We start from the raw sequence: 25,973 nt of genomic DNA on the forward strand, positions 1-25,973 counted from the left end.
TTCAAAACCTGCTGATTTCATATTATTTATTTTCGCCCGGTTATGTACAGAATTGAGTATAGAAACATGTTAATGATGACATATTATGTTTTAACGAGTATACAATACAAATGGATTTGCTAATAGCAAGAAAATTTATGGGCGTATATTATACAAACAAGGAAAATCGACGTTGAACTTAGAATATATTATAATATTATATATAGCACCTATATTATATTTTTCTCGTTTTATTTCTCTGTGACACATCATATTTAAAAACTCAGAACAGAGTAACAATAAAAGTTATTTTCTGAAAATGTGTTTAGTGTATAAATAAATTATCTGCATATCATGTAGAAAAGAAGATAATAATATATAGTATATACCTCGGATAAATGGATTCGATAAATACGAAAAATGGTCTATGGCAAATGTAGTTGTGTAATTATTATATTCTAGAACAACGATAATATACTGTAATTATTTATTTTGTGATCATAATGCATGCACAAATAGGAAAAATACATACACATTGGCATAGTGCTTACTTTATGCCAGTGTATAATATGGTTATTCATTCAACACCAAGTTACTAACTTGTGGGTTACAACCTATTAACGAATATTATACTTTGTCATGAAGTTATAATTATATTTTTGCTTAAAAAAAATTGTAGCATAAATTATAATTTAAAAAATCAATTATCTATTGATATTATCAAGACAATTAATTATAATGTGTTATTATAACTTAAAGTTTTATTAATAGCACATATCTGATATATTTATCACGATTAATAAAATATATAGCTTACGAAATTGATAGTACCTACAGGTCAATTAAAATAAATGTCTATCATAGATTAATTATTGTATAAACTAAAAAAAAAGATGGTATTATAATATATGGTTATACATTGTGCATGTAAACCAATACTATACATGGATACCTACTGCTATTAAGTGCACTTTTATTGCCAGAATAGTAATATTATTTATAGTTGATAAATTTAAATTGTTATTATGAAACAAAATATTTAAAAGAAACATTTAAGATTAAGCAAATAACGAATAAGTTAAACATTTAAATTTAAGAATATTTCGCTTCCCTGAAATATTTGTCCAGGCTTCACTTTTGATTTATATTCGTGTAGACCGGAAATGATCGCAGATAAGCGTCGTAGCAAAAGCCTCAAGTAAAGTCCAACACAACAGATTATCACTGAAATGTCTATTTACGATTTAACAGCGGTACGGTAGCACTGGCGCTCCACGATAATGCAAACTTAAATAAAAGGTAGGAGACAAACCTTTTTTTTAACGCCAAGTGCATTATGAACCCTTTCCCCCGAAAATATCATTATTAATTTTCTATTCCAAATGTATTTAAAGATATTTAAAAAAATATAGGAAATTACAAGAAACAAAGGATATTGTATAACGATAGTAAATAATAATAATAATAATAATAATAATAATAAAATATGGTTTTTATTTACCCCCGCGTGTCACGACTTCCATTTTTATGATTTCGGTGGCTGCGGTGGTCTGTACGGGGTATATTATATAGGTAGATATTACGGCGCAAGAAAATAATATCGCTGGACACTCGCGTAAGTTCGACTGCAGTCTGCGTGCAGAAAAAACGACAGAAGGAAAAAACGTATTTTGACTTTCTAACAACGTGACGGTGGCTTGCATGATGGTTTCATGACCAATCGAACGATATCAAACGTGTATATAATAATAATAATAATAATAATATCGAGTTTATGTTTTTATATAAAAAAAAAAAAAACTAGATAATCGAACGAATATAAAATGTAGTATAATATAGGAAGTAAAGATAATTTAATAATTATAATATTCCGTGTGTCTCGGTCGTGTATAATAAAGCGTTTGTATATTGTAGCATAAAAACCGATCGGACCGGACACAACACGCACACGTCCGCGACGAATATATAAAAGGTTTCGACTGACATAAAAATTGTCCATTAGCATCTTATAGAGGCCGGTAATTAACGTACTGATTAGAGACATTTTTAACGTTTATACACACACACGATATACAAATTATTATTATTATTATTATTATCATTGTACGTAATATGTGCGCACACCAATATTTGTCGATATGTTGCGGAGGTCTTTCACGCGTCCGTCGATTTTCGCCAAGATAGTAAAATGAACGTAATAATATTCATTTTAAGCTATACCTACACCAATACGGTCGACAGCGTCTCATTCACTATCTTCGTGTTGCATTAATTCGCATTACAGTGTTTATTGTTTCCGTGCGATATTATAGCGACAGCAGTGTTGTATCCGCGCGGAAAGTCGGCCGGAAAAATGCACACGACGACGCGGAAACGGAATTTTTTCCGCTCACCGTTCGCGGTTCGCCTCGATGGCGTATGTACCTACCTACCGTGATTTAGGCACCGCGCTACCTTATCAGTAAATGGGACGGTCGCGTTGGACGACATGCGAAATATACTATGGCCTATAATATTATTATATATTATTAATAAATCACGGGATCCAGGTAAAGCATATAAATAACACATTAATAACGCCACCATTATTATCGTATTACATTATAGGTAGTGTCGATTTAGGTTGGCAATACGACGTCACACCGTCCTCCGCGCACGTTGCGTCGGTCGCGGGTCCCGCTGCAGCTCTATAGTACGATCAATTAGCAGCGACGACGGGTACAATTACGTAGTGGTTAAGAAACCGAATTGAAAGCCGCACACACGGTTGTGCGATTGTAGTGCGCGAAGCTCGTATAAAACGTCGGTTAATTGTATGTGTTTAAGATCGTAATGATGATGATGATGATAATAGTAATAATAATAATAACGATAGAACTGTGTCTCGATTTAAAAACTTACGATCGTGAACGTCATCTGCTGCGTCGCTTTGTCTCCGCGACCGCGTCTGATCCAAGCCATTTTTGCAATGTTGTCTCTGCCTTCGTTTATAATGTATGCGTGTAATATTCAATCGCTATGACTCGACACAGTCTGTAAAACACACAGTCGCACATTTATTATATTATATAGGTACTGTATAAAAAGGTATCATTATACAGGCTGCAGTACGTGTGTAAGTACTACGATGCGTTCGTATAGTAAAAAATATGTAAGTACTCGAATCGACGGCGGTGTTTGGGAATTTCGGTCTCTACTCGTCAATTATGTAATGCAGCTAAGATGATGTATACGTGAAATATATACTAGGACCTCAGTGGCATCAACTTGGCGCGCAACTTGTGATCAACCGACAGTATCGACACGTACGGATTGCGAAATCCCATCGAAGAAAACGCCTCCAGTGCGCGTGGATCGGTCGCGGTGCACTGCAAATGCGATGTGATCTATACAAGTCGCCGAAACCTGAGCTTTATACTATATATATATACAAATACACGCGGGCCGCACTCCCGAAATGCACATATGAGCGTTATGTATTCGGTTGTACTTATGTATATTATATTCGATGGTATGACGTGTACCTAGATTGTATTATATTATAATAAAAAGCGTATGACGCGACTCCGTGCGAGCGTGATGCGTACGTAATACAGCGAATGATGCACACGCGAACGTATTTATGTGTACGAAAAAAAAAAAAAATTGCACTGCTGTACTTCGTAGGTGTATTGAATTTAAATATACAATATCACTAATGTGCCAGGTATCTCTGGTATATATGTGAAAAAAAATGCGGTCGCGGTGTGTTAATATAATATAATGTGGCAGTAGAGTATGGTGTACTATTGCAGACGGTGCGGTGTGCGGTGCGTGACTGAGAGGAAAATACGCGTTCTCCGCGGAAGAGTAGGGGGTGTGTGGCAGAGTAAAGGTACTCTGTGGAGCCACTATAGTGTATGGGCATGCCGCCGCGTAGAATATAATTTATAAAACATATTATATATATATATGTTATTATTATTATTAGTCAAACCGGTTGCCGCTGAAGTTTTCGGGTGGGGGGCAAACGGGGTGGGGGTCCATCAAACGCTCGACAGCAGTGGTGGGAGTTCGAGGGGTGGGGGGGTCGAGTGGACGGGAAACGCTGGGTTATCGCTATCGCAGTGACGATGATAGTACCGTAGTACTATTATACGTCGACGACAGGTACAATAACGAAATAGGAGTTTCGTGTTATTGCCGTCATCGCGGAACGAAATCTTTTCCATTCATCTCAATACGGTGACGCACCGTACCCAGCGGTTCGCGGACTTTCCCGCAGAACAAATCTTCATCCCCGCGCCAACCCTCACCGCCGCCCACTGCCGACCGACCTCCGTGCCCTATCCCGCGGGACCAGTTTCGGACGTGAACAACCAGTGTTTAAGTGCTCGGTTGGTTCTCCGCATGGTATTTCCGAGGGAAACTGACAAACAAATAAAATATAAATGCTAGACTTAGGTAGTGGTGATGGCGATTGGAGGGGTGCGCAATTGGTACAGGAGGCGGTGGGAAATTTATGTCGGCCCATGAGCCACGACGAGCTCCGTATAATTATAATGTTACCGTGAAATCGGCACGTAGAAAAAAAAAATAGAAACTGTTATGCGAATATTTCGCCACGAGCTTGCTCCACGGTTTTGGACCGCGGATTTTCCCTCGGCAATTATTGTTTATCGTCATAACGATTATTATTATTTATTATTATTATTATTTTACATCGTTATGTATCTACAGCCGCGGACTACGGCGCCGTACCGTTTATACCGAGTATCGTGTTGGACGTTTCACGAAACACCATGACATGGCGCCGATGACGACATCATCATTATGATGTCGAACCCGCGTCCTATTAAAACAATACTAATGGTTTATGGACTTATGGTATACCGTAATCACTTTGTTGGGCAGTAGACACAAAAAGGTAGATATAATCTTTATTTTCGAACCATCTAAGGTAAATTCCGAAATAGATTTCGTCTGAGCCCTGATGTGTTGTGCACCCATAAAAAAATCTGGGTACATTCCTAATGGTACGTGGCTATAAGCTGCCTGCAGTCATATGTTATTCAATTCTGTAAAGGATTTTCAAATTAAAAAGTCTTTTAGTACCTTTATGCAGTGTGGAATAGGCCACAATATCCACGTACAAAGTTCAAAAAAATTAGTCAACTGAAACAAATAACATGACTTGTTTATATTTTTAGTTAATGTGTTGTCGACATTTTAGAAATTGTACAACTATTCGACTTAAATGAAATTGTTATCTTCTTAAGTTGGGTATACATTTTAATGCATAGGTACAATTTATTATTTGTGCAAAACATGACACGATATTAACATGTTAACAAGCATTTAATTATGCGTTGTAAAGGACTGAAAGGCCTCTGGTTAGACCTGCAGGTGTTTAGGGTGGATTAGCTTATATGGCGCTGCTTTTATATATCAATTGGAAAGGTTAGGTCTTTTCGAAAATAATTGTCATTTTCTTAACAAACGTTAAAAAAATCGTAAGTAAAACCTACTGACGACCATCAGAAATATTATTAATAAGTCAAATCCGGCGCTGCACCATTCGCTCATTATACCTACGTTGAATTTAAAACGGGTTCAAACGCAGTAATTACTGGATTAATGAACTCGACATAGGTGATTCATCACGGTGTTGTGAAGAAATGGTTTCCGAGCGCATTATTAGGTATATAATATACGTAGAAGTCCTTAGGTGATCGTTTTAATTCCACCTACTGTATATTAATTTGAAAATGATGACACTGCTTGGTAATAAACGATGATAATCACTGTTTGGTTTATTAGAGTTTATATTATTACAATTTATGTATACTATTGTGTATATAGAACAATAAATCGCATTGCTCTAGAAAAATTTCAAAAAAACGTTGTGCATAAATGAATGTTTAAGTTTTTATTTTCACGGGTGCCTTGAAAAATATAAGAATAATTTTTACAAACTAAAAAAATACGGTTATATAAAAACAATGCATACGTTATTATTTACACCTTTGTATTTGCATAGATTGAATTGAATTTGTTAACTGTTGTAAGCTATTTATAAATGTAAGGAATTTTAATTAACTTTTTTAAATACTCAGCGGCGAGTCATTAACATTGTGTCTGATTTTATAGTAATGGTAAAATAATAACTATACAATTCATTTTGTACATATTTTGTTTTTTTACTATATTATATCCATTATCCATATAATAATCTTTGTATTATGTTCGATTCTGAGCGGATTCTATTGGTAGATGCGTTTTTTCTTTTTCTTTGTTATGTGTATGTCTGCATGATCAGTATTTTGGATGTACCTATATAAGCTAGAATTCTCTTGAATGCATGTGAAGAGAGTAGAGACATATATTTGTAAATATATAAGAAATGTACAGAGATACGAATATACAATGGTAAGATATTATACAGAGGTCATTTTTGGAATTTTCTGAGAACTATGTCGAAAACGACTTTATTGAAACCTTAGTTATTGTTACATAGGGAGAAGTAAGGAAATTCTAACGACGCATACAGTATATTATCGCGTATATTACATGAATTAAGAAATACCACATCACAAATAAAGACACTGACAACTCTGGTTGGATATAAGTTTAAAAAATATACATTATTTAGCATGTTATAAAAAAATAACAGATTTTTTTTGGTATGGTTTAAAATAAAAATCGTATATTTTAGGTTTCAATAATTATTTAATCATATTTAGTTACTTGAGTCATGGTATCAGGGACGAGTAAGTAATACACAAGTTATAGAACCGTATACAAAATCATTGCTAAGTTTTTAATAACTTCATGATTAAAAAAGTGGCTAAGTGAATGTCACTCTGCTGTACAGTCGGTTACAAGTATAACACTCTAATGGACGGTATTACATTTTAATTATACAATTAAATTATATAATATTATTGTATACAGAAAAGGATTCTAAGCGGAGACGGTTAGGTCATCACCAAAGATATTTTATATTATATTTATATTATTATTATTAATTCGATAGCCAGCAAGTTGAATTATATTATTTCTATCTATATAACAATATACTTTAAAAGTTTTAAGTACCCACAAATATTTTAAAAATATAACACAAAACTAAAATTGTTCTTCTTCGTTTGAATATCTAATTTCGTCCAAAATTGAACATAAAATAACTATAAAAAAAAATTTGTTTTTATTTTTTCTATATTTTTTTGGTTACAAAATAATTTACTTATGTGGAACCTTGTAATAAATGTTCAATACTTAGCTATAAAAGTTGAACATTTTATACATTTTTAACTACAAAATAATTTTTCAATTTTAAATTTGATAAATGTTAAAAATTGAACTTTAAATGCTTAAAAAAAAGGACTGTGACTATGTATTTTTAATATTTTTCAACTGCCATTGTAAAAATATATTAGAAGTCTTGTATTCAATTTTCAAGCTTTTTGACTCAACGAATAAAATTTTACATCTAAAATATTTTATTTGTAAACAGCTCAGAACAACTCAAAATATTTTGTTGTGTGAAGAAAATACTAATATAAACACATTCAGTGAAAATTGTATGTCATTATGTCATTTGTATTAGAGTTACACCAAAAAACCAAAAACGATTTTGTGTTAAAATTCCCGTTTTCCTTAATTTGTTTTGTTTTTTTCCGGCACTTTTTAAACAACTGGACATTTTTTACTTTTGACCTCCTCAAAGATGCTGTTGAATAAAATCTAAGTATTTTTACTGTCCTAAAAAGTGATAACAGACACAAATAAAAAAGTAAAAAAAAATTTTTGAAAAAAACACCCATCATTGTAAAACTAATACATTCATCGATCCGCTTAGAATCTAAAATCCATCAACATTTTAAATGCGTATATAATGGGATAACTGTATATATTATACTAAATACACGAACGTCTCCTCTGAGTATTAACTAATACAGTTATCCTATATTATAGGTATATATATATAATATATTAAATAGATTTAAGGATGATTTGTTTATATATTTTTTTTTGGGCGTAGGTTTTGTTAAATAAGGGTGAGATTTTCAGTACGGGAATTCGGGAAACCATACACCTAACTTCCTACTCGTTTTCGTCCCTCCAGATGGAATCCATTGAATAGTTTAGAATTAACTGCGCAGTTGTATAGTCTATACTGCTCACATGTGTCGAAAAAAGGAAACATCAGCTGCTGTACGACGAATGACAATACACAAACTGTATGGAATTTTTTTTTTTAAAAAAGGTTGGCAAGTGGGCAAGTGGAGTATACACCACTCTGCTGAACTATATATTGTGTCGTGTGGGTCACTGTAATGGATGTGTTAAATAATTTGAATTCAATGATATAAAATAATTGTGCTTATATGTATAAAAAATAATAACTGTGTTTATATAATTTTTGGTACAGTATACGAACTACTTATGAGAAACATTATTTTAAATATTCAATCCTTAGCTATAAAATTGAAAATTTTATACATTTTTAACTACAAAATAATTTTTAAATTTTCATGATTTTGATGAATTTTGTAAAATTTGAACTTTAAATTTTTACAAAAAAAATGGGTATTAGTATCTTTAATGTTTTTGAACTGCTATTTGAGAAACCATTATATGCTGAACATTATTATATTAAATTTGCATTATATTATCCATATTAATAGAAAAAAAACTAAACAAATTTAAAATTACAAATGTTTATAAATAGTTCAAAAGTCAAGAGTCAAAATATTTTGAAAATGTTACCATATATAGAAAATGCTAATACGGTTATTCGTTTATGAAGTAAAACAAAATAAGAAAATCTTTCGATGGAAGAATATCCAATGTATTATAGTAAAAATTTTAACTACGAACGCTTATAAAAAAATATAAGAAACTTTTCGGTAAGCTATTGTCTACTTCATGACTATAATAGTATAGTTATGAATTATGATTTTTATAACAGTATTAGGTACCTACCCAAACCTATATTATGCATAATACACCTATATTATCCATGGACATTGATTAACATAACTTTACTAAACATTCTTAAGTATTCATTATGTGGTATGACTCGATGACGGTTTTATTTAAAGAGGGTTTATAACACACCTAATGAATGAAATAAGATTATTGGTAGGTTTTAGGTATAGTATCACATAAATACATTATTACCGATACATCGAATTAAACAAATTTAAACTTATAAATAACAACTTCAAATACGTTTGGTATTAAATTAAAAACAAATATTTGAATAACGGACAATTTTTTTATTATGTCGATTATATTAAATTAATTATAAAAAATTCTTTTTGAACTGTATATATATATTATAATTGTGTGTCTGTATATATAAGTACATAGTCGCCGTAAGTAGTTGGTTTATCTTGGGTGATATTACTATATTAGTATAATTTAAGTTGTATTTTGATTATAATTACCATAATCTAATGACTATTTTTTCTAGGATAAATGTCAAATGCAGGTACGTCATATAAAAACTTTTTTGGTAGGTAAGTGTTATCGAATGTATTTATTTATATACGCTAATTAAATATTTTAATAAGAATACATTGCCGGTTTAATTTCCCACGATCATACTAATTGATCAATTAGGACATCTTGCACTAAATGAGTTTATATTCATTGAAAAATTAAATTAACACCCTGTTTTGGGCCTCAATCGACAAACAGCTTAATTTATATTATCAAAAAGTATATATAATTTATATGTATAAAAAATGATAAATACATTATATACATTACTAAATTATAAATAATACATTTAAAGAATAATAATAAATTATCTATTACGATTTAACACCGGCAGTTAATTAATTTAAAATTGAAATAGTATATAATATAAAGTGTTCACTTGTTAATAACTATAATTTGACCTTAATCTTTATTCTATTTTAAATCTTATTAATATAATATTATACAATTATACAAGGTAAATTATATAATTATTATACTTGATTTTAGCTTTAAATTTGGAAAGAAAATGCGTGTGATTTTATAATCAAATTTAGTTTTAACTTAAAAATTAAAAATTAAGTTGGTATAATAAAATAAAATCAGCGGAGTTAACGTTTAATTTACAAGTCAAACATTAGTGTACATGAGGAACTTACATGTTTTTCACAGGCACAAAAATCGTACCGGTGGAAATTATATACAAAAAAGGATCGACGGAATTTACAATCGCCCATTTCTCTTTGTAAGTTGATAAGTAAATAATTAATAGCTGTTACATTGAATGATTCTGATATAATATAATTTAAATAGTAACACTGAGCTATCGTTTATTACTTATTTATTTATTTCACAAATCCTTCCTGGTGTAACATTTTTATGTTATTATTTTCGACCGGCTGCAGACATTTATATTATTAAAGAATTCATTTTTATTTTAATATTATTAAGAAAAATTGTTTCAATCCAATCATATACACTTTAGTAGTCAATACTCAATTTACAAAAGTAAAACGTAGTACCTATTACAAGCATTGTATGAGGCAATATTAGGTATATTGTTATCAAATTAATACAAACCAATGTCCAATTAATTTTCTAAACTAAATTTTCACGAGTTCAGCAAATGATGGTTTGTAGTGTGTGCCTACTTATTTTTTGTTATTGTATATTATTTATCTAAACATTTAGTTGTGGTTCCAAATATATAATGTATATAAACAAAATAGAACTTATAGAAATGATAACGTAAAAATATTGATAATATACAATAATGTGAATTATAATAATTAATAATATAGTTTCATTTGAAATTTGAATATAAAAGGTTGTTAAGCCCAATCTTAAATATACCTTCGTCGTTTTTACCATAATATTATAATGTAGGTATAAGTTCAATTTACTAATAATGTATGGACCTGCATAGAAAAAAAATGATTAATTATTTTTAGTTAAGTACGAATGCCATAAATTATAATAATCAATAAAGTAACAAATTGTAAAAGGATAAAGCTAGATATAACTTTCTGTTTAAGTGTTCAACAGCTATCAATCTTAAGATATCTAATTAATACTGTTGTTATTATTGTTATTATAATACATATAAGAATAGTTATACTTATACATACTAGATAATGAATTAATAATTAATAGCTACAAGTCAAAACCCTAAATAAAAAAAATCCAATCTAGTGTATTATTCTTAAATTTTAAATTGAAGTTTAATTTACCTACCAACGTTTTTAAATTGTTAATATAAAATATAATCCATCTTAAATTTAATAAAAAAAAAATACACTTAGAGAGAAAAAATATAAATATATAAGTAATCAGCTCATTTTGATCAGCACAATATTATTATAGAATTATCACACAAAAATAATACATTTAAATGTATAAAAAATATAAGTATATCTTGTTTCTTTGTTTTTATGTAGTTTATATTAGTATACAATTTATATAATTACTTTTAAGTTATTATTTTAAAGTTTTACATTTAAAGACAAATAATAACAGAGTCCTATCCCTATGAGATATGTATATTCGTTTACGATTTTAAGTTACTTTTATTATAATATATATTTAAGAACATTCCACTATAGGTACCTGGTGGATTACCTTTAACTAAAAATTGGATTACAGGCGTATTCTCTCTTAATGTAAAATAGATATACCTATCGATACATGTTATTATTTTATAATAAAAATGTGTCCCTGCATATAACATAAAAATGGACAGTATATTGTTTAAATTATCATCAATTTAAAAGCAAATGTCACGGTAATTTATTATGTTAGTATTAGCTATATACACAAATTTATTATGTTTATATTGTATGTATTAAGTACATCATATTTTTTTTTAAATATGTAAAACATTGTTTTACAATTCATTATGAAGATATTTAAACGATAAATTTATTTAAAAAAATGTTATTATTTATTTCTATTGGAATAACAAAATATTATTTTTAAATAATACCTTATATACCTACTTACAATCAATACAATTAGGTATATTATATTCTAAGCAGAGTCGATGAGTCTGCACTAATATTTTTAGAATAAAATATAGTTTACATTTTTATAATGAAAAACCACCTAACCAAAATGATTTCGATTTAATGTTGGGTTTAAATGATATAAGCATAATAAATATGTAATCATTTATTAAACAAATCATTCCTTTCTAGAAAAAAAAAAAATTAAAAACAAACCACATTAATCATAGTATACTCATTATTTATTATACTAATTTATAACTAACGATTCACAGCTAAGGTGTAAGCTACAATATAAAAAGTTATGTTTAATTTACAGTTGCATATATTATGATGAACTATATTAAGGTATATGTATAAGTACACACGTCAACAACTATAATGTTCCGATTATTTTTTCGAAATATGAATTATGCAAGTATTATAACTGTATGTATAATAGATGGTTTATTATTGTTATTATGATTATTATTTTCTCTAGCTCAATATTATTCTTTTTTTTTGGGATAGGTACTTTAATACCTACTTAATATTGTAGTGAAATATTTCGTAAAATTGAATTAAGTCACTAGGAAGGTATGGTTGGAGATAAACTCAGCGGGGACCAGGTTGTACTTTTAAATTTACTAATAATAATAATATTATTTAAATTGTAAATTATTTCAATAAAAAATCTTGGCAGCATATAAAATGTAAATAAATATTATCTAAAAAAAATATTTTCATATCCTTTGCTAAATATTTTCTATAAATAGGAAACCATATACAACGGAATTAAAGCAATTAAAATCAAAATTAAAAATAGAATATTTTCAATATTAAAACAACAATAAAATAATTCAATTTGAAAGAATGTTTCATTTGGGAATTAATAAAATACTTCCGTCATAAGGAAAACACATTTTGAAATTTTTTAAGATAAATAATAATAACTGTAAAATGTAATATAATATAAATACATTATTACCGAATTACTTGAAATGATAAAACTTAAATCATGTAGGCATAATTTTTTTTTTAAATTCCAATAAATAAAAATCGCAGCCATATATTACATTTTCAAGAAAATTGACTTGATAAATAAATATGTTCTCAACATAAATCCATAAAAAAACAATACAATTTTCTATTAGAATCCACCTTAAAATATGATGATTGAAACATTTTTACTGCTCCAAATGGTGACGTAATTGTAATATTAATACGTTTATTGCACAGCTCAGAATCTAAAATGCTTGCTGTGATTAAAAAAAGTAAAAACTTAAAAAAATCTAATAGTATAAATAGTAAAAATGGGTTTGTTATGACTTCAAATGATGTAAAAAAATACCGTCAAAAATGCTGATGCTTTTATTAATGAGTATTTACTGTTAAAATAATCACTCTGTATAAACATCATGGACGTTAAAATATCACTATATAATATAATAAAGTTAAATATTTTTAAGTGATAATGATAAAGAGGCAATATTGTATTACATTTTTTTTACACATAGGTAGTCAATATTCTAAAAACCTATCACCTATATTGTATATTATAATATGTGCCTATATATTGTATACTAGTAATTGATTATTATATAAGACTAGCAAGCTATGCATATGAATATTTCAATTTTTTTTTTTATTATTATTAAACGTTACCTATTAAAAATATTAATACAACATTTTCTTGATTAAATATAAAAATGTACCTTTAAATAAATAATTTTTTATTTTTGGTCTTCTAAAGGCACAAACATGAGATTGAATATTATAATAACTATTATTTATTATTTATTATTATAAAAATGTACCCATACGGCCAGCAGTCCCATTTATTATACGATAATTAATAATTGTAGGTGTATATTTATATAATAAATAACTGATATCTTAAATAATTATAAATTTGTTTTTTTAAAACGTTTTAAAATTATGTTCTTCTAATTCGCCCTACATATTTTATTCAAAACACAATAAAGTATAATATTGAATTAAATATAGTTAAAAATATCATCTCAAAATGTATGGACATTATTACACCATACTTAACCATAGTTTTTTTTTTACAACTTGATATTGAACCAACTCGATGGTAAAAAATGTACATTTTATAGATTTTATGGACACTATTATATTATTGCATGGTAATGAACTTTTTAGGAGCCATTTAACTATTTAGATAGCCTGCATATTTAATATTTGACTTGTAGGTTGCAAAACATAACAATATAGATATAACTTTAAATTGAACATAAATAAAAAAAAATAATATGAATTTGTTTCGTAAAATAAAAATTAGTCTTATAAAATATGGTGTGATGGGTTGGTAAAACAAAACAATATAATATACTATGTAGATAGTGGATACCTACATTAATGTATAATTATTCATCCATCTTTACTGGAAATAATTTACTAAAATCACGTATATAATATGTTTAACTACAATGATGTGAATATTATCCATATTATAAAGGTTTATCCGCAGTTTAACTATATGAAATTAATTTCGTATTTTTATTGACAAAAACCATATTTGAGTACTTATGTGGGAAGTTAGATATTTTCCAATTTAAAAAAAAGACAATTGCGCATAATGTATAACATGTAAACGCACTTTGGAAACGTTTCAACAAAAACCTTATAAATCATCATTTATTTATACGCCCATTGCTCATTTACCCATTTAATAGGTAGGTAGGTAGGTATTATAATGTATGTACGATGTCATTTACTTTTTACCTAGTTATCTGAATTTTATTATCAAATTTTCAATATCTGTTTAGACGAGAAATTTTTTTATTATTTAATACAAATTTTATTTTCTGTTATATGAACGATATTTATGTATACGATATATTGACATTTGTATAATAATGTGGATGACCTTATATATTCAGGTATATTATATTGTGACGTAGGTAGATATATAATGGATTTTCAAGAACCTTCGCACTATACAACATATTGCAGCCATAACAATAAATTGTATAGCTTTAAAGCTTTAAATTCTGCGTTTTCAGGATAGGTACTAAAAAACAGTAAAATCAAAGACAATAATGTCTGGAATAGGTTTTTTCTTGGCCACATTATAAAAACGTTCAAATTGGTTGAATATGGAAATAATAACAATACGCATCTAAAGGTCATACCTATACGAGCCAATATGGTTTAATATTCCTCACATAATATTAAAACAAATGTATATAATTTCTTCCGCCAATGACCAATACTGCACACACACACACACACACACACACACACATAATATATATATAAACATGTGCATTAATGTGAGTATAACGTGAATCTATATTTGTATGTATAAATATATATAAAATTCTATACGTCATAAATGCAGCAATGTGTTATAGCATAGGTAAACTTATATACAATTAATTAAATTTATGTTAAGATTGACTATTGTCTATTATAGTAACGACTTGAGAAAATTAAACCATTTGGCCGGCAGAATTTTCTTGAGCCAGTTGAATGTCATACAAACTTCACCTTATTCAGTAATACTTCTAATAGGTACCTACCTAATAATGTAAAATAAGTTGTCAAAATTATAATCCGTTTTAAATCCACGCTGCAGGTAAAATATTTTTGTACATACCTTAACATTTATTTTTATTTTCATTTTCATTTTTATTATAATATTTTAATTCATAGAAATTATTATTTACCGAAGTTTATAAAAAACATATCGTAAAAATATGTTATTTATCTTGTTTCATTTGAAATTTTAAATCATTAGTTTTACTCAAACTTTTATAATATACATAGAAAAATGAAAAATATATATCATATTATAATAGAATAAATTGTACGTCTCAATCAAAATAATATATATTATATTATTCAGGTTTTTTTTTATTATTTTTTAAATCGCTTCAACGACAAAGGTTATTAGCGTAAAGTATGTTTATAAATTCTGCTTTATTATTTGAAAATTAACACTACCTTCATATCATTTAGGTAATATCTATAGCTATTCTACAAATCCCAAAAATACGTGCAATACAAAAACCTACCTATGTGTTTAGGTAGTTAATATGTAAAAATGTATAAACTAATACGTGTTATCTTTGAAAGTTCTCAGAACACCATTTCTATATGTTTATAATAATTTATTTATCGCGACAGTCGACGCTAGAAAATATTGTAATATCAATAATTTAATAAACCGTTTTAAACAAGTTTTGTTTCACACGTAGGTTTGCTGTGTATGGTGTATTATTATAATAGATATTATATAACGTTGATTTTAATAAAATCCAAGAGAAGCCAATAGCACGAGGGTGTTTTGTTACATGCTTTATAAGATATCTACATATTTTAATTCATAAAGCTAGTGAATCTATTTGGTTCGTTCAATTCAACCGTAGTGAAATCGAAAAAAAAAAAAATAGAAACGCGACCGCCATTGATACACAAAAGATTATTATAATATAACAATAACAATTAATAAATGCAAGGTATAGAATTGCGATTGGGTATAGATACCAACAAATTGTCCGATTCAACACGAGATCTGCTAAATATATAACGGTCTACTCAACGGACGTCTGCAATTTCATCAATTTTTCCCAATTGCTAAACTTAAACAACAATTTAAGGACAGTTTTAAAAAAAAAAATCGAACGGATAGAGTGATATCGTTATTTTTTTTTTCTGTATACCACGTATTTTGGAAACGCGGCCCGCGAGATTTACAAAACAACGAGTGAGCATTGTAAATAATCCCAGCCCCGTACAACAATAACCGTTCGTTCGTTCGTACGTATAGTACTCGAACCCGCACAAACTACGATACAATAACATAGGCTTACCGTGTACGACGCGCCGCGGCGATCGGCCGTCGGGGATAATGCGGACGGCACCGCGGTGTATAGGGGACGTCGGTGGAGTTGCTGCGGCGGCTGCGGCGGCGGCGGCGGGTGGACAACGCAAGACGCGTACGAGCGGCAAGTTCAAAAGTGCCGGGAGACTTGCACGCGGATCCGTCGGATTAACCGGTTTCGTCGAAAGCCCGGTATAAACTGCCACCGGTTTGTCCGTCCATCAGCCTCGACAATGACAAACGCGTTGTACCGCAAGCGGCGGTTCGCACAGTGAGTAATATACACACACTCGCACACACCACACACACACACACACACACGCAAACACACACACACACACATACACGCACACACACACGCACACACACACACACACACACGCACAGACGCACACACACACACACACGCACAGACGCATACACACACGCGCGCGCACACGCACGCACACAATGTGCACGCGTATAATACGCACACGTACACCACGCCTTCACATCGCCGCGAAGCGCCGTTGCAGCAGGTGATGAGCACCATCGCCTCTCGAGACACTATTATTATTATCATTATCACGCTATCGGATGATAATATTATACTATTTTCGAGTACCTGCGTCGAATGTTGTATAATGTCGTTGTGTAGTTAAAGGTCGAGGCTTAGGTCCGCGACGGGGAGACGCGAGAAAAAAAAATAACGCGATATGAGACGAAATCGAAAAACTTTCGAGCTTTGCGACACCCAAAAACTTGACCGGCGCAACGACGCAATTTCGGCGTTTACTTTTATCATGGGCTATAGGTATATACATATACTTACGGCGAAATAACGACGGATCAGATAGTCAATATGCGATCAGTTTAACTATAGGTACTTCACAAAGCCGTTCGTCGAGTTGTAATCGCTATTATGGTAATAATTGATAAATATTATAATACACGTATAATATTATGGGTAATATATTACATATTTTACTATTATTCGACAGACGACATACATAAAAAAATAATTACCATAAAAAAAATCGAAGACTAAAACACAAGTACACAACCCAACTTAACATTTTTATTGGTCTTAGGTTCTAATTTTATCTATGTGAGTTTTTCTTCCTAAACATTCTCATAATATTAAAGAGTTCGATTTTCATGCTTATACAGTGAAAATTTAAAATCGTAGATATCTTACTTATATGAGAATACAAATGAGTAGTCATATAAAATTTGTATGAACTTGGGGTAGGTATAGTAACAATCTTAAAGAATCCAAGTTCAAGGAAATTGAAAATATGTTTCGCTATACTATGTCCCCGCATGAAAAAAATTCGAGATCCGCCACCGCAGGATTCAAGTTTAAATTGTCGACACCGAATACGACCATGTATAAAATTATATTTCATTAAACAAACGTTAATATTTTGATAATACACAGTGGTGAAAACATTTTACGTAATGGCGACATTGGGAACATAGCTTATGCTAAACATATTATGATAAATATAGATGTTCAACTATAACTATTGATGGTTTTCGTAATACAATGTTTAGGTGGATTATTATCGTTAAAAAAAACCACTTATTACCTGTAGTTTGTTGTGACCCTCTTCAATACTCTTGCTCGTGTGAAATTTTAGACTCAGACACGCTGCACAGTTGATTTTATTTCTTCTTCTTGCTATTTCCCATCACATAATATGAAGACGGTTTTCCGTTTTGACAAGTATATATCGTGGATCGCAGACAGCAGTGTGTCAAAAATATCGATTAGACAAAAATAAATCCACCACTAAATGTTTTAGTTGCAGTCGGTTTTAGAATTTATCGTAAAAAAAAAATTGAAGAACTTCTGAGTTCTATCGTGCTGTATGTTGTAAGTATATAGTGTATCAATGTATTGACATTTACTAGCGGTATTGACCGCAGCTGTGTGCCAGGGGGCGCGCGAAAATTCTATAAACACGTCCACGAGTCGACTGCAGCCGTGATAAATGATGAGTTAAGTCTCGATATGAATATTGTGATCGGATAATAATAAGGATAGTAATAATATAGTGTAGTCGGAAAGACTGCAGGCGTTTAAAACACGACAGTGATTAAATTATATTACGATTTTCGTAACTCATATAAGTATAGTAAGGCGTACAGTGCTCGGGAAAGCACGCGTGGTGTCACATACGACTTGTAGACTTTACCGGAACTCGCGTGGAACAGAACCCGGGTATGAGTATTATATACGCGCCAACGATATGTCAAGCAAACGGTACACGATTGCTATGTACACTGTACCTATAGCTCGATCCCATATTTATTTTCGGAATGTCGTGGCTAAACTTAGCCGAGGATTTTTGGCCCGTGGCGTGTTTCAAAACGCAATTATTCCCGCCGCGGGAGTCTGCGACGCAGTTTGTATTTTTTATTTAGCCTGTACGTTCCGCCGCGATATTTTTGTTGTTATTATACAGGGCGGTCCTTTCAAATGTAAACACTCATTTTTTAGAAGAACATTAACGTTTTTGGATATATTTTTCCTAAATAACTCGAAGGCATTATGAAACAATAAACATTATGCTACAAAGTTATATAAAAAAAAATATTTCCATAAACGTTTGGTGTTACTTTTTGTGAAAATAAGTGTTTACCTTTAAACCATAGGTTCTCAAACTTATTTCATCCAACGCCCACTTTGAGAATCAAAAATTTTCTAGCGCCCCCCCCCCCCCCAAAAAAAAAAAAAATTAACTTAGCATCTGTTATGTCTTTTAAAAATAGATATTACAATTTATAATATATAAATATGCTATATCTAATTTCTGAGTTCTAACATACATTTTAAATTAGCTTTTTGGATGACAGCAATTAAAACGCATACTTTTTCATACTTAAAAGTATTTTTATTAAAACGAAACATTTATAATTAAAATTATTCACATTAAAATTGTTTTTATTAAAATCATGCTAAAAAAGTTATGAATTCAAAATATAAAATTTATAAAGTGAAAAAGTATTTTGTTTTAATAAATATAGATTTACTATATTACATTTTGTATTAATATATGTATAAATATATAAATGAGACTTTTTTTAATATAATATAATTATAATATTTATATATATAATTTTTTGTATCGCCCCCTAAACCTAACTCAACGCCCCAAAATTCCTTCGGGCATCTTACCGCCCCCCTGAAGACCACCAACGCCCATTAGGGGGCGCTATCGCCCACTTTGAGAATGACTGCTTTAAACAAATCGTTCTGTATAATATTTATTATTTTTATACATAAATAGTTGTAGGTACTGGTTGTATACAATTAAATTGTTATTATGATTGGATAACAATACTAACCTGTATTTGATATTTGGTCGCTATATTTTTTACACGAGTGGACAATAACCGCATATTTGTTTATTTCTTCTAACAATTGGTTACCCGTAAGAAAAAAAATTACTTATTAGTATTATTACTTACTTATTAGTAGTTATTACTATCCAACGATTTAAAAATAAATCTTTTATTTTTTTCGATTTTTTTTTTAATTTTTGAAAACTTTGAAAGGTATTTATCTCGATCAATACTCTTTGAAATTATTAGTTTATATTAATATTAGATGATACCTTTCTATACATAGGCACACGGCTATACTAAAATGCCCTATGTTTGGTGAACTTTTGTCCTCATTGCAGTGAATTCACACGGCAATCACACCCTACCCAATTATTCCGTTGTCACTTGACAGCCACAGTAATAAAATAACTTAGAAGATCGCTGTAGATATATAGAAATGTATAGAAATGATTCCTATAAGCTATTGACTAATACGAGTAACTCGAAGCAACGATTATGCACTTAATATGTGTGTGTGTCACTCGACTGTTTTACCCAGACACAGGGGGCATGACTCATGTGAGAGATGCCCTCCCACTCAAAATCCATAAAAAAATTTCGGTTATTATATTATCATTATGTCATACGACGATTAAAATTATATTAAAGAGTTTTTAATTTTACTTTTATTTTTAATTTATTGTTACACATATTATTTTGCAGATAATTATTTGGCAATTTCAAATCGCACAGACTGACGACCACGTTTTCGTCATGATCGCCCGCATTTATACTTCCATACCTTAGACCTATAAACCTAGTCTGTAAACATTTATTTTAATTTTATTAATAGGATGTTAGTGCAGTATTTGTTTTAACTCTCTGACCCACGCGCAACATAACAAATTTTACAATCACAATAATGATTTTAATAATATAATCAATAATAATATTAATTTCTGAAATTAGAGTGAAATTACCTATCATAAAATTTAAAGGTAAGATTATCATCTAAGGCGTTTCATCATTGGCGTTTTATTATATTTTAATTTCAAAGCAAGTTATGAGTACTTTAAAATTGTAAATTGTTTGTATATTTTAAAATACTCTTAACTCGCTTTAAAATTAAAATATAATAAAACGCCTAGAGATACCCGGGATAATAATCTTACCTTTAAATTGTATAATAGGTCATTTCACTCTAATTTTAGAAATTAATATAATTATAATCATTAAAATACAAATTATATAATTTGCCATGTTGCACGTGGGTCAGAGAGAGAGAACAAATACTGCGCTATCTTCTTAATTGATATATCTACCGTTAAATATTTTAATTTCATTACTGTACTTACTATGACTCGGTGAGACTAAAAACAAAATATTATCTTAGATTCATGAAATATTCACAACAATTCAATATTTTCATTTCTTACACATGGTATAATTTTCTAAATATGTGCTCTCTTTTCGAGCTATTTATAGACATAACATTTTCAAATGTTTTTTGATTATTCCCATAATTTTTGCAAGGTCAAAAAGTTTAAAAAATGTATAATTAAAGTTTCCGCATAACTTGTTATTATAGCTATTTAAAAATATTTATATGTATGAACAATTTTTTTATAAGCATTTGAAGCTCAAATTTTTTCAAATTTACAAAATTTGCAAACAGTTTTGCTATTAAAAAAATTATACATAAGAGGTTTATCCTAAATAGTTCATACCGTTACTAAAAATCTAAAAAAATCATTATAATTCATAATAATTCATTTGGCGCGTGCAGACAAGTGATAACACGGTCGATAGTATACACAGATATATATATAATAACTACTAGATACCCGACTTTTTCATATCAATGACGCTGGCAGACTTGGACAATGTTTACTGATCGTTAGAAAGGTAATATGATAATAAACAATAACATTTCATATCAAACAAGCCCGCTGCCAATCAAAACGATTAGAATTTGTAAACCATTGCCCAAGTGACAAATGGCGTTGGGCATCACAATTCAATAATGGTGTTGTATATGGAGAGTCGAGTATCTAGATATTATATATATCTGTGATAGTATATATAAAACCGAATTCAGAGCTACGTCGTCTGTCGTGTAGAGTGAGCATTTTATCGTATTTTGATTGGCCATTGAAATTATGGTATTATTTACTATTCATTTATAAAGTTGGGTCGACCTAAACTTTTATATTTACAATATTTGATTTTATTTAGTTATATTGGGTGGGCTATTACTCAGGAAGCGAGTGAGCGACTACCTATCATACTTAACTGGCAAGGTATACACGAAGGGTAGGTATGTAGTTGTTAGGTTCCCGTCTACCCTGCGAGTGCGTAGGTACTGTAAAGTACTATAGTGTTGCAATGGTGAAACGAGTCTTGATCACCTCCTGTTCAGTACCTACTTGACGACAAGTGCTGCTCAATTATTAAAGAATGTAATCAAGGTAGGATACTCAAAGTCAACCAGATTTTTGATGGGTTCCTTTTAGGAATAGTTGTATATTATAATCCTCTATGACTGTTATTTAGAAGTAAGAATTAATTGCATTTACTTAATATAATATGGGGAGGTTTGGGAAGTCCTAGAAAAACCTCGGTAAAATAAGAGCATAACGCGCTGTATTTCAATTTTTAGTTATGCACGATAACATAATATAATATCAAGTACTTAAATGCATAATATTCGATTCGTTTACAAGCCACTGACTGAGCGACAAATGTGCATTTTGGTTTTAAACATGGTTGAAGTATACAGGTTATTGCATATCGTCTCGGATTGTTATCATCAGAAACAAAATGGCTGCGTAAAGGGATATCACTGATATAAATTTTTCTTATCATCAAAAATACGATGACAATAACTAACACATTCAAAATCCCGCAAATATATAATTGATTATTATTGGCTCCCTTTACGCTGCCATTTTTATTTTTATCAAGTATTTGATTGAGAAGGGGTGTATGTATATGCAATAACCCTGTATATTTCAACCATGGTTTTAATCTTGGTAACCAACTTTGACGCGTAAGTATAACCGATTTTATGGGAAGACAGATTAACACTGGGAGCGCTGTCGACGCCTATCGTACTGATGGTTAGGCGGGTCCCCCCCCCTAACTTGGAGTCGGGACTCGAGTCGGAAGATTGTATGTATTTTTCCGACATTTCGCATATAATTTGCTTTAAGTGAAGTGTATTTGAATGTATTTGATAATATTAGTAGAAATTGTACTTACCAACGTATACGGTTAGCTATAAAAGCGTATAAAGTTTCGATACCAGAATTAATTAATTATAAAAAGTAAAAATAACCAATATAAAACTATATCTATACATCCCGAATCGGAAGGTACAAATTGTTTCCACCAGTGCGCGTTTTGTTAACTCGTTCCCCCAATTAACACTGTATCTATCGCATTTGGTTGTTGATAATTGATATTCATAAAATATAATTCATAAATAATAATTCATATTCTGACCAACATAAAAATATGTTTGGGTTTGGTTGTTGCATTATAGTGTATCCGTTAAGCGACCCGATAACTCACTGCATAAAACAGATGTTTTTTGATACCTAATTAATATAACAATTTATTATTTTTTAACAAAATTATCTGTGTGTTTATGTGGTATGTTTTGTGTAAATTTATCCACATTTAATGTATATATAATATATATATATATATATTATGTATTATTACAAACAACTTACAAAATATAAAATATGATTCAAGATCATAACTTGGATTAAGGGGGCGATCGTTATACGGTACCAAAAAGTATCTTTTTCTTCATTATAATTTTGAATGAAAGCAAAAAAAAACATTATATTTTACGTTCCCAATCTTTATATTGCTTTCCAATCTATGTATTGAATGTTTATGGATTTCCATTATGTAAGTACGGAAAATATTAAGTATTAACTTTTAAAGCATGACTTACGCTCATTATTTACCTCTTGTCGTTAACATCTTGGTGGCTAAATCTTCCCACTAATTAACCGCATAGAGTTTATCGCGTTTTCTTGATTAATTAATTAAAAGTTATCTAATTTCGTTGCCTCTAGCAGCAACGCCTGCCTTCTAGCTATGTCAAAAACCTGGGACAAGTCAAATTAAATCGGCACTCACTTCGACTAACCACACAGATCCAGAACTATAATCTTCCAACATCCTAACATTCAGAATATACTCTCCACTCAACAAAAAAGTATTATATTTCACATACTATCATTAGAAAATATTATAAGCTATAGCTATATAAATATATGTATATAATTTAAACTTCACTTTGCAATATATTATAATTTATATATATTTTAAATAAAAATGTTTATCTTGTAAATTAAAATATTCAATATTTCAACTGTTAAAACAATTTTCAATCGATGTTTTTAATAAATAATTTTTAAAAAAAAGTACTTAATTTTGATTAATAGTTTTATATAGTTTTATTTTCAGTCGATGTTAAGTTACAGAAATGGTTAAAAAGTGGATGCAACTTGCGATGTTTTTTTGTGTAATTTCTAGTAGAGTCATATAATTACAAATTACTAGGTATATAATGGATTCGTCAAAACCATTACTTAAAACCACGCGTGATGTAGAAAAATCTATTTTAAATATTTTGGACTATGCACCATACAAAAGTATAGTGAAATACCTATAGGTGAACCCGATTAGTAGACCTAAATAACAATGAGGGAAACACATTTTTAGAAATAATCAAGTAAATAGAAATGAGACGAAATGTTCAAAAAAAAAAAACAGACCCCAATATTTTACCCTCCACCGCTGATCTACCATGAAAAGCGTGCGGACAAGTCTTTACAACTGTGGTCCCAATCTATATCATGGTATAGTTTACCTACGTCACGTTATACAGCAATATCGCATATATATATATATAATGTATATATATAGGTACGCAATACATGCTCGGGCCTTTAATGACAAGTTTTATGACACATTCGTAAATATTTTTAACGTCCGATTGTTATGGGTAAAATGGTGGCTGTACCTTTGATATTAATGCTATATAATTATTATTTATGTAAAACATTACATTTTCGTCATAAAGATTTCGCGAGAGATAGTTGTAGCGATTGCCAGCAAAACATTAACGACTCGATGATTCTTCATTTCTACCGAACTATTATTATAGACTATAGTAAATAATATAATAAATATAGGTACCATACGGTTCGATATTGGGACGTTACATCAGCGTCGAGTCGTCTATAGTCCGATGTGTGACTTTTGGTAATTTTTAGAAATTTCGTAAACGGTTTACGGTATACCTGGTATGTCACACTGAATTGTATAAAACGTGTCACCCGGTTAAAGGATTAAGAAATAATTAAACGTAATATTACGAGATTGGGTTTATAGGTTAGGTTGGTCGGGGTTAGGTTTCTAAATCAGAATTTGAATAAATTCTTTATTACAAGAAAAAACGGCGGTGAGCATGCTAGGGGAATCACCCTGTATATAATATTATAACGCACGATAATAATATTATGTTATACTGTAGAGTGTAGTCCGTTGTATTAGTTGTGTTTCATTTATGGGTGACTGTGCAGTATCTAAATTTCACTTGTGGTATACATAATATATTACGTAATTATCGAGTTGGTTTGATTAACACTCAAGACTCAAAACGTTAGTTTTCCGGTAAGACCTAACTTTATTATTTTTTCTCGGATCACGAACAACGACTAAAATTTATTTTGACAATTGTATGTTTCCGCGTTTGGTTATGATAAACAATAACTGCGACGCTCTGCAGACAAGAGGCCTGTACCGTATATTATGACGATTTTCGCGATTATGTTGTATACCTATATATATTAAACTCC

General features: G+C 29.9%; 1 protein-coding gene across 5 annotated transcripts in view; it reads right to left on the reverse strand.

Moving 5' to 3' along the window:
• Window positions 1–25,973, reverse strand: part of LOC132943808 (facilitated trehalose transporter Tret1-like) — a 59,425-nt gene that overhangs the window by 33,038 nt on the left and 414 nt on the right. Inside the window, exons 1-2 of one of the 5 annotated variants that reach the window (XM_061012921.1) lie at window positions 18,351–18,371; window positions 2,881–3,012 (exon numbers count right to left, since the gene is read on the reverse strand). In XM_061012921.1, the coding sequence (XP_060868904.1) occupies window positions 2,881–2,940 (60 nt within the window). In that variant the 5' untranslated portion in view covers window positions 2,941–3,012; window positions 18,351–18,371. Of the gene's footprint in view, window positions 1–1,480; window positions 1,734–2,880; window positions 3,013–3,138; window positions 3,805–16,768; window positions 17,010–18,350; window positions 18,372–25,973 lie in introns of those variants that run through there. The other 4 variants (XM_061012917.1, XM_061012918.1, XM_061012920.1 and 1 more) reach the window with 4 other exon arrangements.

Source organism: Metopolophium dirhodum, chromosome 4 (genome assembly GCF_019925205.1).
Source record: "Metopolophium dirhodum isolate CAU chromosome 4, ASM1992520v1, whole genome shotgun sequence".
NCBI classification, from domain to species: Eukaryota; Metazoa; Arthropoda; class Insecta; order Hemiptera; family Aphididae; genus Metopolophium; species Metopolophium dirhodum.